This window comes from Nomascus leucogenys, chromosome 8 (genome assembly GCF_006542625.1).
Source record: "Nomascus leucogenys isolate Asia chromosome 8, Asia_NLE_v1, whole genome shotgun sequence".
Taxonomy (NCBI): domain Eukaryota; kingdom Metazoa; phylum Chordata; class Mammalia; order Primates; family Hylobatidae; genus Nomascus; species Nomascus leucogenys.
The window spans coordinates 106830915-106844665 of NC_044388.1; the positions used below are offsets into that span (position 1 = coordinate 106830915).

The window sequence follows — 13751 nt, forward strand, 5'->3', positions numbered from 1 at the left end:
TTTTTGAGACAGAGTGTCACTGTGTTGCCAGGCTGGAGTGCAGCAGCTCGATCTCGGCTCACTGCAACCTCCACCTCCTGGATTCAAGCAATTCTGCCTCAGCCTCCCAAGTAGCTGGGACTACAGGCATGCGCCACCACGCCCAGCTAATTTTTGTGTTTTTAGTAGAGATGGTTTCACCATGTTGACCAGGCTGGTCTCGATCTCTTGACCTCGTGATCCACCCGCCTCGGCCTCCCAAAGTGTTGGGATTACAGGTATGAACCACTGCACCCAGCTGTATTTTTTGATATTTATAAACGTCTTTTTTTTTTTTTTTTTTTAAGACGGAGTCTCGCTCTGTCGCCCAGGCTGGAGTGTAGTGGCGCGATCTCGGCTCACTGCAAGCTCCGCCTCCCGGGTTCACACCATTCTCCTGCCTCAGCCTCTCCGAGTAGCTGGGACTACGGGCGTCCGCCACCACGCCCGGCTAATATTTTGTATTTTTTAGTAGAGACGGGGTTTCACCGTGGTCTCGATCTGCTGACCTCGTGATCTGCCCGCCTCGGCCTCCCAAAGTGCTGGGATTACAAGCGTGAGCCACCACGCCTGGCGTTTTTTTTGTTTTTTTGAGATGGAGTCTTGCTCTGTCACCAGATTGGAGTGCAGTGGCATGATCTCAGCTCACTGCAACCTCTGCGTCCTGGGTTTAAGCGATTCTCCTGCCTAAGCCTCCCGAGTAGCGTAGCTGGGATTACAGGCATGTGCCACCACACCCAACTAATTTTTGTATTTTTAGTAGAGGTGGCGTTTTACCATGTTGGCCAGGATGGTTTTGATCTCCTGACCTTGTGATCCCCCCGCCTCAGCCTGCCAAAGTGCTGGGATTACAGGCGTGAGCCACTGCGCCCAGCTATAGATGTCTTAACATCATTTTCTGTTCTTTTGTTCTGGGTCATAATAAGGAGCTGAGGACAGCTGAGGAAGGGCTTGGTAAACAAAATGCCCTTCTGACAGAGCCCTAACTACTCCACGTAAACCTAGGACAGTCTCGATGGTAATAACTTTGAACGCTGCATTTGATAACTTTGAAATACAACTTGGCTCTTTTTCATTAAATGGTATGCTTCTCTATAACAACATAATAAACAACTTCTTACCTCACTTTCTTTTTTTGAGACAGGGTCTTACTCTGTCACCCAGGCTGGAGTGGGGTGGCATGGATCACGGCTCACTGGAGCCTCTACCTCCCAGGCTCAAGTGAACCTGTCTTAGCCTCCCAAGTAGCTGGGTCCACAGGCATGTGACGTACCACCATGCCTGGCTTTTTTTTTTTTTTTTTTTTTTTTTTGAGACAGGGTCTTGCCCTGTCACCTAGGCTGGACTGCAGTGGCACAATCACGTCTCAACCTCCTGGTCTCAAGCATTCTCCAGCTTCAGCCTCCTGAGTAGCTGGGACTACAGGTGCTGAGCCACCACATCCAGCTAATTGTTTTTGTTTTTCGGTAGAGATGAAGTCTCACTACGTTGCCTGGGCTGGTCTTGAACTCCTGACCTCAAGCAACCCTCCTGCTCAAGCCATCTTCCCACCTTAGCCTCCCAGAGTGTTGAGATTACAGGCATGAGCCACCACGCCCTGCTGTTTTTTTTTATTTTTACAAATTTTTTTGTTGTTGCCCAGCCTCAAGCAATCCACCCACCTTCGCCTCCCAAAGTGCTGGGATTATGTGTGTGAGCCATAGCTCCTGGCCTCTTTTTTTTTTTCCTATCCAAAGTTGTATTACTAGTTTTGGGGAGTTGACAGACAATTGAATATTCTGTAGGCTGTGTTGCAGCTTTAGATGGATCGACCTGTCATGTTTTTGAGGTTATCCAGGCTGTATACCTCTGGAGAGAAGGGAATGGCAAAGAGTGGGAGTCTGAGTCAAGTTTGGTTTTGTTTTTTTAAGAGACAAGGTCTCTAATCCAGGCTACAGTACACTGGCACGATCATGGCTCACTACAGACTTGGGCTCAAGCAATCTTCCCGCCTCAGCCTCCTGAGTAGCTGGGTTTGGTTTTCCCCAGGGCCATATGTCAGCTTACTTACCCTCCTCACTTGGTGTCTCCCAGCCTGCCAGCCTGTGCTGTTCATCCAGTATCTGCTGAATGGTGATTACCTACTAAGCGGAACTAATATAAAAGTCTATCCACAAGCAATTTTTGGTGATTATTTCCTTGCAGTGGCCCACTAGAGGGCGCCGTTGTTAAGTGTAAATCCAGTAGGGGTTTTTTTTGTTTGTTTGTTTTTTTTTTTTCCAAAAAATGGAATAAACTGAAATCTTTACATGGTACTGAATCCCTTTAGCAACTTGGGGGGTTGCTTTAACTGAATCACTTTTAATTAAAATATATGAACGTGAAGGGATTTATTCAATATTTGACAATGTTACTCAATATTACTTTTTTTTTTTTTTTTTTTTGAGGCAAAGTCTCGCCCTATCCCCTAGGCTGGAGTGCAGTGACGGGATGTCAGCTCACTGCAACCTCCACCTCCCGGGTTCACGTGATACTCTTGCCTCAGCTTCCTGCATAGCTGGGACTACAGGCACCCACCACCATGCCAAGCTAATTTTTGTTTGTTTTTCTGAGACAGAGTCTCACTCTGTCGCCCAGGCTGGAGTGCAGTGGCGTAATCTTGGCTCACTGTAACCTCCACCTCCCGGGTTCAAGCGATTCTCCTGCCTCAGCCTCTAGAGGAGCTGGAACTACAGGCATGTGCCACCATGCCCAGCTAATTTTTTGTATGTTTAGTAGAGACGAGGTTTCACTGTGTTAACCAGGATGGTCTCTATCTTCTGACCTCATGATCTGCCCGCCTCAGCCTCCCAAAGTGCTGGGATTATAAGCGTGAGCCACCGCACCCTGCCGAATTTTTATATTTTTAGTAGAGATGGCGTTTCGCCATGTTGGTCATCCTGCTCTTGAACTCTTGAATTCAGGTGATCTGCCTGCCTTGGCCTCCTAAAGTGTTGGGATTACAGATGTGAGCCACCGCACCCAGCCAAGCGATATTTATTTCTGATTGTCAGGCATTTGCCAGGCTTTGGATTCTAGTTTTTAAGCCCTTAAAAGTATCATTCAGGGCCTACGTTCTCAGGACCTCTTGAGACTGTGCCTCGGTTTTTTAAAAAAGGATCATTCTACAGTATCATACAGGCATTTTTAAAGTACAGTGCATCGGCCAGGTGCGGTGGCTCACACCTGTAATCCTAGCACTGTGGGAGGCTGAGGTGGGCGGATCACCTGAGGTCGGGAGTTCGAGATCAGCCTGGCTAACATGGTGAAACCCCATCTCTACTAAAGATACAAAATGAGCTGGGTGTGGTGGTGGGCGCCTGTAATCCCTCAGGAGGCTGAGGCAGGTGAATTGCTTGAACCCGGGAGGTGGAGGTTGCAATGATCTGGGATCGTGCCACTGCACTCCAGCCTGGGTGACAGAGTGAGACTCTGTCTCCAAAAAAAAAAAAGTGCATCTCTAGAAAAAAATATTGGAGTCTGGGCATTGGACATGGAGCTCACCTAAAACGAGAAAATAGCAAAGTGGAAAACTAGGGATAAGGCTTTAGATCAGGTGCAGTTGACCTCTGCTGTGACTCCCAGGAAGCATAGTCCCAATCTTTGTGGAAAACCAAACGAGATCTAGTTTGATCCTCATGAACCCTGTCTCTACAAAACAACACCACCACCAAAAAAAAAAAAAAAAAAGGTGTGGTGGCATGTGCCTGTAGTCCCAGCTACTTGGGAGGCTGAGGCCAGAGGATAACCAGAACCCAGAAAGTCGAGGCTGCAGTGAGCTGAGATTGTGCCATTGCACTCCAGCCTGGCCAACAGAGTAAGGCCCTGTCTTCAAACAAACAAACCAAATTAAACAAAAAACCCAAAACCCTTGTAAAGTAAGCTGTGACCTCCATTTACGGGTGAAGAAATGAACTCAGAATTAAAGGGACTTGATGAAGCCCCTTTGCAATTGTGAATCAATGTAGATTTAAGCTCTAGGGAGGTGTCATAATGCAGTCCTTTAGAGGATGGACTGGGCTGACTGAAAGTTTGGACCCAGAAATTTAATTCCAGCATTGAGGCTGATCTTTTCTTTGGATTTTTATTTTGCTTGTTGCCCATCCCTCCATGTAGGTTCCATGAGGGCAAGGGTGGGTCTCTTCCCCCACCATTGTGTCTCAGCACCTAAAGCAGTGCTTCACATACAGATATTCAGTAAATGCTTCTTTTTTTTTTTTTTTTTTTTTTTGAGATGGAGTCTCACTCTGTCTCCCAGGCTGGAGTGCAGTGGCACAATCTCGGCTCACTGCAAGCTCCGCCCCCCGGGCTCACGCCATTCTCCTGCCTCAGCCTCTCCGAGTAGCTGGGACCACAGGCGCCCGCCACCACGCCCGGCCAATTTCTTTTTTGGTATTTTCAGTAGAGACGGGGTTTCACCGTGGTCTCGATTTGTCGACCTCGTGATCCGCCCGCCTCGGCCTCCCAAAGTGCTGGGACCACAAGCGTGAGCCACCGCGCCCGGCCCAGTAAATGCTTCTTAAGTGAATTGTTATTTATTTATTTATTGAGACACGGTCTCACTGTGTCCCAGACTGGAGGGCAGTGGCGCGATCTCAGCTCACTGCATCCTCCGCCTCCCAGACTCAAGCAATTCTGCCTCAGCCTCCCAAGTAGCTGGGATTACAGGCATATGCCACCATGCCTGGCTAATTTCTGTATTTTTAGTAGTGAGGGTTTTCACCATGTTGGCCAGGCTGGTCTCAAAACTCCTGACCTCAAGTGATCCGCCTGCCTTGGCCTCCCAAAGTGCTGGGATTACAAGTGTGAGCCACTGCACCCAGCCGTGAATTGTTAGTTTAAAAAAATGTGTATTAGGGGTTCTGATTTGACTGCTCAATTTTAAGCTAAACTAGAGAATAAAGAATGTGCGCGATGGCTCACGCCTGTAATCCCAGCACTTTGGGAGGTTGAGGTGGGTGGATCACGAGGTCAGGAGATCAAGACCATCCTGGCTAACACAGTGAAACCCTGTCTCTACTAAACATACAAAAAAATTTAGCCGGGTATGGTGGTGGGCGCCTGTAGTCCCAGCTACTCCAGAGGCTGAAGCAGGAGAATGGCATGAACCCGGGAGGCGGAGCTTGCAGTGAGCTGAGATTGTGCCACTGCACTCCAGCCTGGGCGACCGAGCGAGACTCCGTCTCAAAAAAAAAAAAAAAAAAAAAAATGGAGAAAATGACTCAAGTATGAATGGGAATAAAAAGAAAGCACAATCTCCAGAAGGAATAATTAGGATATAATCAGGATAAGATAATGGGTAAATAGGCCAAGTGCAATGGCTCATGCCTGTAATACCAACACTTTGGGAGGCCAAGTGGGCGGATCACCTGAGGTCGGGAGTTTGAGACCAGCCTGGCCAACATGGCGAAACTCCATCTCTACAAAAATACAGAAATTAGCCAGGTGTGTGGTGTGTGGTATGTGCCTGTAATCCCAGCTACTTGGGAGGCAGGAGAATCGCTTCAGCCTGGGTGGTGGAGGTTGCAATGAGCAGAGATTGTGTCACTGCACTCCAGCCTGGGCAACAGAGCAAGACTCTGCTAAAATAAGTAAATAATAAAGATAATGGGTAAATAAAGGAGAACAGGGGCATTGACAGTTGAAGAATGACACTACAGAACTAAGATTGTCAGCCAGATGATTTTGTGAGAGAACAAAGCTAAACCAAATCACATCTGAATTTATAAATTCCAGTTTTAAATCTAGGCACAATTTTTCATGTTTTCCATTCAGTACCTTCCAAGTAACTAATTCCTCTTGAAACCAGTATCAAAAGTAAGTGTCATCTTTAAATGCAGCAGAAATATTTCTAAAATACTTAATAGCTGAATGTACAACACTCATGCAGCTGTTCCTCCCATATTAGTAGCAACTTGTGAAAAATCAGTGGTCTCAGATCAACAGGTTTTTGATACTGAATGGTACAGTGGGAACCACAGGTTTTGGAGCAAGATCAGTCTGGGATGAAATTGTGACTCTGTCACATATTGGCCAAGTGACCTTGGGTAGGTAAGTCACATCTCTGTTTCCCCATCTGTATTATGGGGAATAGTATTACATGCCTCACTGGGCTATAGTGAGGATTACATGAGATAATGCAGTTTATGGAGTGTAAACAGTGCTGGGTGTAAAGTAGGCCCTGTGATAACTGGATCCCTCCTTAGAAACGGGATCTTGGGCCGGGCGCAGTGGCTCACGCCTGTAATCCCACCACTTTGGGAGGCCAAGGTGGGTGGATCACTTGAGGTCAGGAGTTTGAGACCAGCCTGGCCAACATGGGGAAACCCCGTCTCTACTAAAAATACAAAAATTAGGCACGTGTGATGGTGTATGCCTGTAATCCCAGCTACTCAGGAAGCTGAGGCAGGAGAATCGCTTGAACCCGGGAGGTGAAGGTTGTGGTGAGCTGAAATCCTGTTACTGCATCGCAGCCTGGAGCGAAACTCCATCTGAAAAAAAAAAAAAAAGGAAGGAAAGAAAGAAAAGAAAAGGAAAAGAAAAGACAAGGAAAGAAAGAAAGGGAGAAATGGGATGCCTGTCAGGTGCATCGCTCTGGGGAGACGTGGAGAGACTGTAATAGGGACCAAGGTGCTTTTTAGTCGCAGAACATGGATTATTTGTCGGGTGTGGCTTTGGCACATCTAGGTCATTGGTTCTGTAGACTTGCTAAACCCAACCATCTGGGCATTTTCTCGGCTAATATAGAGGATGTTTTCATGTGAACACGTGTTCACCTGTGAAATGTTTATAATGTTAAAGGTTCGTTCTGGGGCAAACATCTGATAGCGCCTGGCAAACCCCACAAATGCCTTTTCTGTAATGAGTAAGCCTCCTAATGCCCAAAGAAACAGTTGAATTCGTTAGTAACATGTTGGATGTTTTCCCTATGTCTGTATATTTCTTGGCTAGTTTTTTTTTTTTTTTTTTTTTTGAGGCGCAGTTTCGCTCTTGTTGCCCAGGCTAGAGTGCAATGGTGCGATCTCGGCTCACCGCAATCTCTGCCTCCCGGGTTCAAGCGATTCTCCTGCCTCAACGTCCTGAGTAGCTGGGATTACAGGCGTGTGCCACCACGCCCGGTTAATTTTGTATTTTTAGTAGAGACGGGGTTTCTCCATGTTGGTCAGGCTGGTCTCGAACTCCCGACCTCAGGTGATCCGCCCGTCTCGGCCTCCCAAAGTACTGGGATTACAGGCGTGGGCCACCGCGCCCGGCCCGCTAGTTCTAATATTTATGCTTTTTGGAGGGTAAAGGGGTTGAGAGGCATCAAAAACCTTGGTTTCTAGGAGCGAGCCAAGTTTTCTCCCTTAGAGACTGAAGGAAGTTATCCGACTCCGGTTCCAGGAAAATCCAATCCGCAGTTTTTCCCTCGCTTTGGCTCTTCCAGGTCTCACTACTCGCGCTGGGGAGACACGGTCCGGCCTACGCTAGGCCGGCCAGAGTCTACCAGGTCCCAGGAGGGCGGGGCCGAGCCCCAGCAGTCGGGGCCCGGGCCAGGAGTCTTGGTGCGGGCGGACTCGGGCGCGTGCCGTGGGACCACAACTCCCGGCACGCACCGCGGACTGCGCCGAACACGGTTGGCTAGGAGATCCAGCTCTACTGCCCCCAGCGGCCAATGGGACGGAGGAAAGAGCCCTGACCCGGATTCTCGGAGGCCAATGGCAATACAGAGGAGGCGGGTGCTTCCTTACCACTCACCTTGCGCTGAGAGAAGCCACATTTAAAAGGTCGCGCCGGGCCGGGCTTTCGCAGGCAGTGGGACCAGAGCCGGGAGGCGCGGCGGTGTCCCGGGAAAGCGGCTCTGGGGGCATCCAGGTCCCCTCGAGGCGGGCTCCGGACGTCGCCGTGGGCGGGGCCGAGGGCGGGGCCTGGCCTCGTTGTGGAGCGGCTCGTAATCCATCATGGCGGCTGCGGGGTTTGGTGTCTGTGCCTGAGCAGCGCTGGAGCCGGAGCCGGTTCCCGAGACCTGCGGCTGAGGAGCCCCTCCGCTGTCCACGGCCCCTACCGGCGGGGAGCGGCTGGGTCCCTCGGCGGAGCTCGGGGGATGTGACTGCCTGAGGGCGGTGGTGGTGTCAGCGTCCGGGGCCGGGGGAGGGGGTGTCTCGGGCAGAGACCCCCGGGCTTGGGGCAGCTGAGGCGGCCGGGCCTCCTCTACACGGGGCCCGCCTTCCGCTGTCTGGGCTGCGAGAGTCCTTCGTCCCTTACAGCCCCGCCCCGGCTTTGGGACACTGGGGATGGTCTGTTTCCCCCAGCTTGGGACACCCCGTTTTCCGAGGCGTGGAAGAGCGTCGCCCCGGAGTAAGCTGCCCGTGCCGCGCCCCGGCAGCTTCCCTCAGTCCCGAGCCGCCTTTTATTCCGGATCCCGGCCCCAACTTTGGCCACGGAGCCTCCCATTCAAATCCGTCTCCTGCTGTCAAGGGGTCTCCCCTTCCCCCAAGGTGGCTCCCGCGAGCCTCTAATGCTCTGACTTCTTCCAATGTCACCTACGGCCCCCTTAGTCTCAGCTCAGCCAAAAACTTTAATGCAAAGGAAAAGTCTGGATTGGTTCCACAGGCCTTTTAAAAAGCGGACTTAAAAGTTGCTGGCAATGCATTCCTTTTCGTCAGAGTCGAGGGCAAACTCGCTGAAATCTGGGTGACCCGTGTCCTTTTCCGGAGAGCAGAGCAGAGAAGCGAGAGCGGCCACTAGTTCGGCAGGAAATTTGTTGGAAGATGAAGAAGCTAAGATAGGGGGTTGGTGACTTCCACAGGAAAAGTTCTGGAGGAGTAACCAAAGACCATCAGCGTTTCCTTTATGTGTGAGAATTGAAATGACTAGCATTATTGACCCTTTTCAGCATCCCCTATGAATATTTTTGTTTAGTTTTTCTTCTTGAAAAGAAATCGTTATTCAGCCCGTTTAAAAAAAATCAAGAAACTTTTGGGTAACATTGCAATTACATAAAATTGATAACTGCGAAAATAATTGGAACTCCTGCTTTGCAAGTGTCAACCTAAAAAAAGTGCTTCCTTTTGTTACGGAAGATGTCATTCTGTGATTGACTTCAATTGCTGACTTGTGGAGATGCAGCGAATGTGAAAATCCCACGTATATGCTATTTCCCTCTACGCTCGCTGACCGTTCTGGAAGATCTTGAACCCTCTTCTGGAAAGGGGTACCTATTATTACTTTATGGGGCAGCAGCCTGGAAAAGTTCTTGGGGACCAAAGAAGGCCAAGCTTGCCTGCCCTGCATTTTATCAAAGGAGCAGGGAAGAAGGAATCATCGAGGCATGGGGGTCCACACTGCAATGTTTTTGTGGAACATGGTGAGTGCTTTTCAAAATTTCTGCTCATGGTTTTCCTTATGCATTCATCTTAGGCCTTCAGGGAACTTTGAACTACAGTACTTGCGACAGTTCCTTCCAGTTCCACTTAATAAATTTGTTACTGTAGTTATCTCTTAGTTTCTGGTGGAACTTTCTTTGTATAAGAAAAAGTTACTTCTTGACTTCGGCTTTATTCAAAATCTATTTGAGTTGCTTATTTCTTGCCTGATTCCTCTGCTAATTCACTTTTGACCTTGGACAAGCCATTTTACTGTTACAGGGCTTCAGTTTCCTGAAGGGCTGGACTTCAGTGGTTTCTTAGGATCCCTGGTTCTATGATTCTGCTCTAACCCAAGTCATGGGCTCTTCTGACAAGCATGGATTCTTTACTGTTTTGCCTACAGAGAGCTTTTGTCATATTCTCAAAGTGGTTTGTGTTCCTGAGAAAGTTAAGAATCATAGATACTGGTTGACGCTAATATCCTTAACCTTTTCCATCATAAGTAGGGCTTGAAAATACTCACTTTGGAGCCATGTGGGAAAAATCAAGTGGGGAAGCAGCATTCCTTGTGAATTTTAGATACATAACTAATGTCTTACCTTCCGTAAGGAGTAATCTCTTCCTCGTTGATGAAGCTTTCATCCTGTCTTCTCCCTGTTTAGAATGACATTTGGGCCAATAAAGGTTGTCTTTGACATTTTTATGAACATATTTGGCATTTGAGTGCTGCCAGTACGTTTTATGTTGTTCATGTCCAGTAATTCTATGCGAAGGTAAAGCTAAGGGTCGGCTTACACTGATGTCTGTAACCAATTAATTAGGGTTACTGTTTGTACTGTTGCAGCCTGACATTTTTTGGATTGTGTCCTTTATATTAAAAAATCAGTTGAGCCCACCTATCCTATAAGCAAACGTACGAAGTGTGCCAGTGGCTTATACTTTGAAATTCACTCAGGAATACCTCTTAACATTGGGTGACTGCAATAAACAAAGGCTTCTGTTGGATGAACTTGCATTTGACAGTTGAAGTTTTACTTTCTTACAGGAAAATATTCACTTCATCTAAATAAATCCGGGTGCTTGGATTTTACTTTGCCTTGAAACATTAGTTCTATTTTAGCTTTGTTTTTAGGCAGGCAAATATGGTAATGTGTTATGATGGTTTCCAAATTCAGGATTTAAAAAGCGAATTATTTACATTTTAACTAGTGATGATCATGCACCTTACATAGTGAAAATTGGTACAGACTTTTTGGAGAGCTTTGGCGGAACTTATCAGAATTCGAAATGTACGTGCCAATGACCCAGTAATCCCATTCTGGGAAGCTAGTAGAGAAAGCAGTGTGGTTCCCTGCGTGTCCCTGATATCCCTTCAGGGCTTGAGAGGCTAAAACTATTTTCATGTTAATGGAGTACCAAGATCTTGTCTCTTTTGCTGTGTTGACGTTTGCACTAATGTTACAAAAGTAAAGCAGGTGTCTTAGCATGAATCAGGGTTGTGGCACCTAACTGTACTTGTAGTCATTGCATTCTTCATGACATGCACTCACAGTTAAAATATATATATATATACACACACACACACACACACACATACACATATATATCCACTTTTCACTGAAAAATATCTTTTTTTTTTTTGAGTCAGATTCTGTCTGTGTCACCCAGGCTGGAGAGCAGTGTCGCAATCTCGGCTCACTGTAACCTCTGCCTCCTGGGTTCAGGCGATTCTCCTGCCTCAGCCTCCCAAGTAGCTGGGACTACAGGCACGCGCCACTGACGCCCGGCTAATTTTTGTATTTTTTAGTAGAGACGGGGTTTCGCCATGTTGGCCGGGCTGGTCCTGAACTCTTGACCTCAGGTGATCCACCCACCTTGGCCTCCCAAAGTGCTGGGATTACAGGAGTGAGCCACCGCGTCTGGCCAGTTTTCACTGGAAAATACCTTGATGAAGCAGCAAAAATTATTAATTTTATTGCATTTTGACCCTTGTGTATGTCTTCTTAATATTCTTGGGTTAAAAAGAGGGGTATGCATCAAGCACTTCTTTACAGTAAAGTGTAATGATTATATCCAGGAAAAGCACTTTGGTGATTGGGTTGCAAACTGAACCAGCCACTTTTTTCATGGACTACCATTTTTACTTGAAACTATGACAAACTGTGGTTATTCAAACTAAAAAGTGTATGAAGGCCGGGCGCGGTGGCTCACTCCTGTAATCCCAGCACTTTGGGAGGCTGAGGCGGGCGGATCACAAGGTCAGGAGATCGAGACCATCCTGGCTAACACGGTGAAACCCCGTCTTTACTAAAAATACAAAAAATTAGCCAGGCGAGGTGGCAGGCGCCTGTAGTCCCGGCTACAAGGGAGGCTGAGGCAGGAGAATGGCGTGAACCCAGGGGGGCAGAGCCTGCAGTGGGCCGAGATCGCGCCACTGCACTCCAGCCTGGGTGAAAGAGCGAGACTCCGTCTCAAAAAATAAAAATAAAAAGTGTATGAAGGAATCTTTCAAAGAAAACAACAGGTAGCATTTGTTGCCAATGATGAAATTTCAGCTTTCCAGTGAAAATTAGGATTTTGGAGAATTTTTTTTTTCCTCTTAGGGATAGAGTTTCGCTCTTGTCACCCAGGCTGGAGTGCGATGGTGCAATCTCGGCTCACTACAACCTCTGCCTCCCGGGTTCAAGTAATTCTCCTGCCTCAGCTTCCCAAGTAGCTGGGATTACAGGTGTGCACCACCACACCTGGCTAATGGAGAATTTTTATCTGCCTCTGTGATACAGAGATTGGTGGTAATATTTACATATGCCATATTTTAATATAATGAAGTGTATTATTTGGAAGATCTACATGAATCAGTAAATCAATATTTTCTTTTTTGTTTGTTTTTGAGACAGAGTCTTGCTATGTCGTCTAGGCTGGAGTGTAGTGGCGTGATCTCGGCTCACTGCAACCTCCGCCTCCCAGGTTTAAGCAATTCTTGTGCCTCAGCCTCCTGAGTAGCTGGGATTACAGGCATGCACCACCACAAGTGAATAATTTTTGTATTTTTAGTAGAGATGGAGTTTCACCATGTTAGCCAGGCTGGCCTTGAACTCCTGACTTCAAATGATCTGGCCACTTCAGCCTCCCAAAGTGCTGGGATTACAGGTGTGAGCCACTGTGCCCAGCCAAACCATTATTTTCTAAATGATCAATGCACGATATAAAATCAGGCACAGATTAAAGATCCATTCAAAGTGCAAAATGGAGGCCAAGTGCTGTGGCTCATGCCTGTAATCCCAGCACTTTAGGAGGCTGAGGCAAGTGGATCACCTGAGGTCAGGAGTTCGAAACCAGCTGTGCAATCTAGTGAGATCTTACCTCTACACAAATTTTAAAAATTAGCCAAGCTCCCACTGGAGCCAAAGAGTCGAGGCTGCAGTGAGCCATGGACACAACACTACATTCCAATTTGGGCAATAGAGGGAGACCCTATCTATGGGGGGGAAAAAAGAATACAGTTCATTGGTAGGGTTTCAGATTCTACATGGCAGCCAGCCTTTAAGAAATTCCTGGCTAGGCCGGGCACAGTGGCTCATGCCTGTAATCCCAGCACTTTGGGAAGCCAAAGTGGGCAGATCACCTGAGGTCGGGAGTTCAGGACCAGCATGACTAACATGGAGAAACCCCGTCTCTACTAAAAATACAAAATTAGCTGGGCGTGGTAGCACACGCCTGTAATCCCAGCACTTTGGGAGGATGAGGCAGGCGGATCACTTGAGGTCAGTAGTTCGAAACTGGCCTGGCCAACGTGGTGAAACCCTGTCTCTACTAAAAATACAAAAATTAGCCGGGCATGGTGGCATGCACCTGTAATCTCAGCTACTTGGGAGGCTGAGGCAGGAGAATATCTTGAGCCCCGGGGGCAGAGGTTGCAGTGACCTGAGATCGCACCACTGCACTTCAGCCTGGGTGACAGAGCGAGACTCCGTCTCAAAAAAAAAAAAAAAAAAAAAAAAAAAATACCATTTTTTTTTTTTTTTTTTTTGAGACGAGTCTCGCTCTGTCGCCCAGGCTGGAGTGCAGTGGCGCAATCTCGGCTCACTGCAAGCTCCGCCTCCTGGGTTCACGCCATTCTCCTGCCTCAGCCTCTCCGAGTAGCTGGGACTACAGGTGCCCGCCACCACGCCCGGCTAATTTTTTTTGTATTTTTAGTAGAGACGGGGTTTCACCGTGGTCTCGATCTCCTGACCTCGTGATCCGCCCGCCTCGGCCTCCCAAATTGCTGGGATTACAAGCATGAGCCACCGCGCCCGGCAGAAACTACCATTTACCATGTTTTGATGTAGCATCAAAGAACAATATCTATGGTTATCTAGAAAGTCT

General features: G+C 47.8%; 1 protein-coding gene across 1 annotated transcript in view; it reads left to right on the forward strand.

Moving 5' to 3' along the window:
• The first annotated feature begins 7764 nt into the window (after nucleotides 1–7764).
• Nucleotides 7765–13751, forward strand: part of ABL1 (ABL proto-oncogene 1, non-receptor tyrosine kinase) — a 168566-nt gene continuing 162579 nt past the window's right edge. Inside the window, exon 1 of the mRNA XM_030818046.1 lies at nucleotides 7765–9382. Within this exon, the coding sequence (XP_030673906.1) occupies nucleotides 9247–9382 (136 nt within the window). The 5' untranslated portion in view covers nucleotides 7765–9246. The remainder of the gene's footprint in view (nucleotides 9383–13751) is intronic.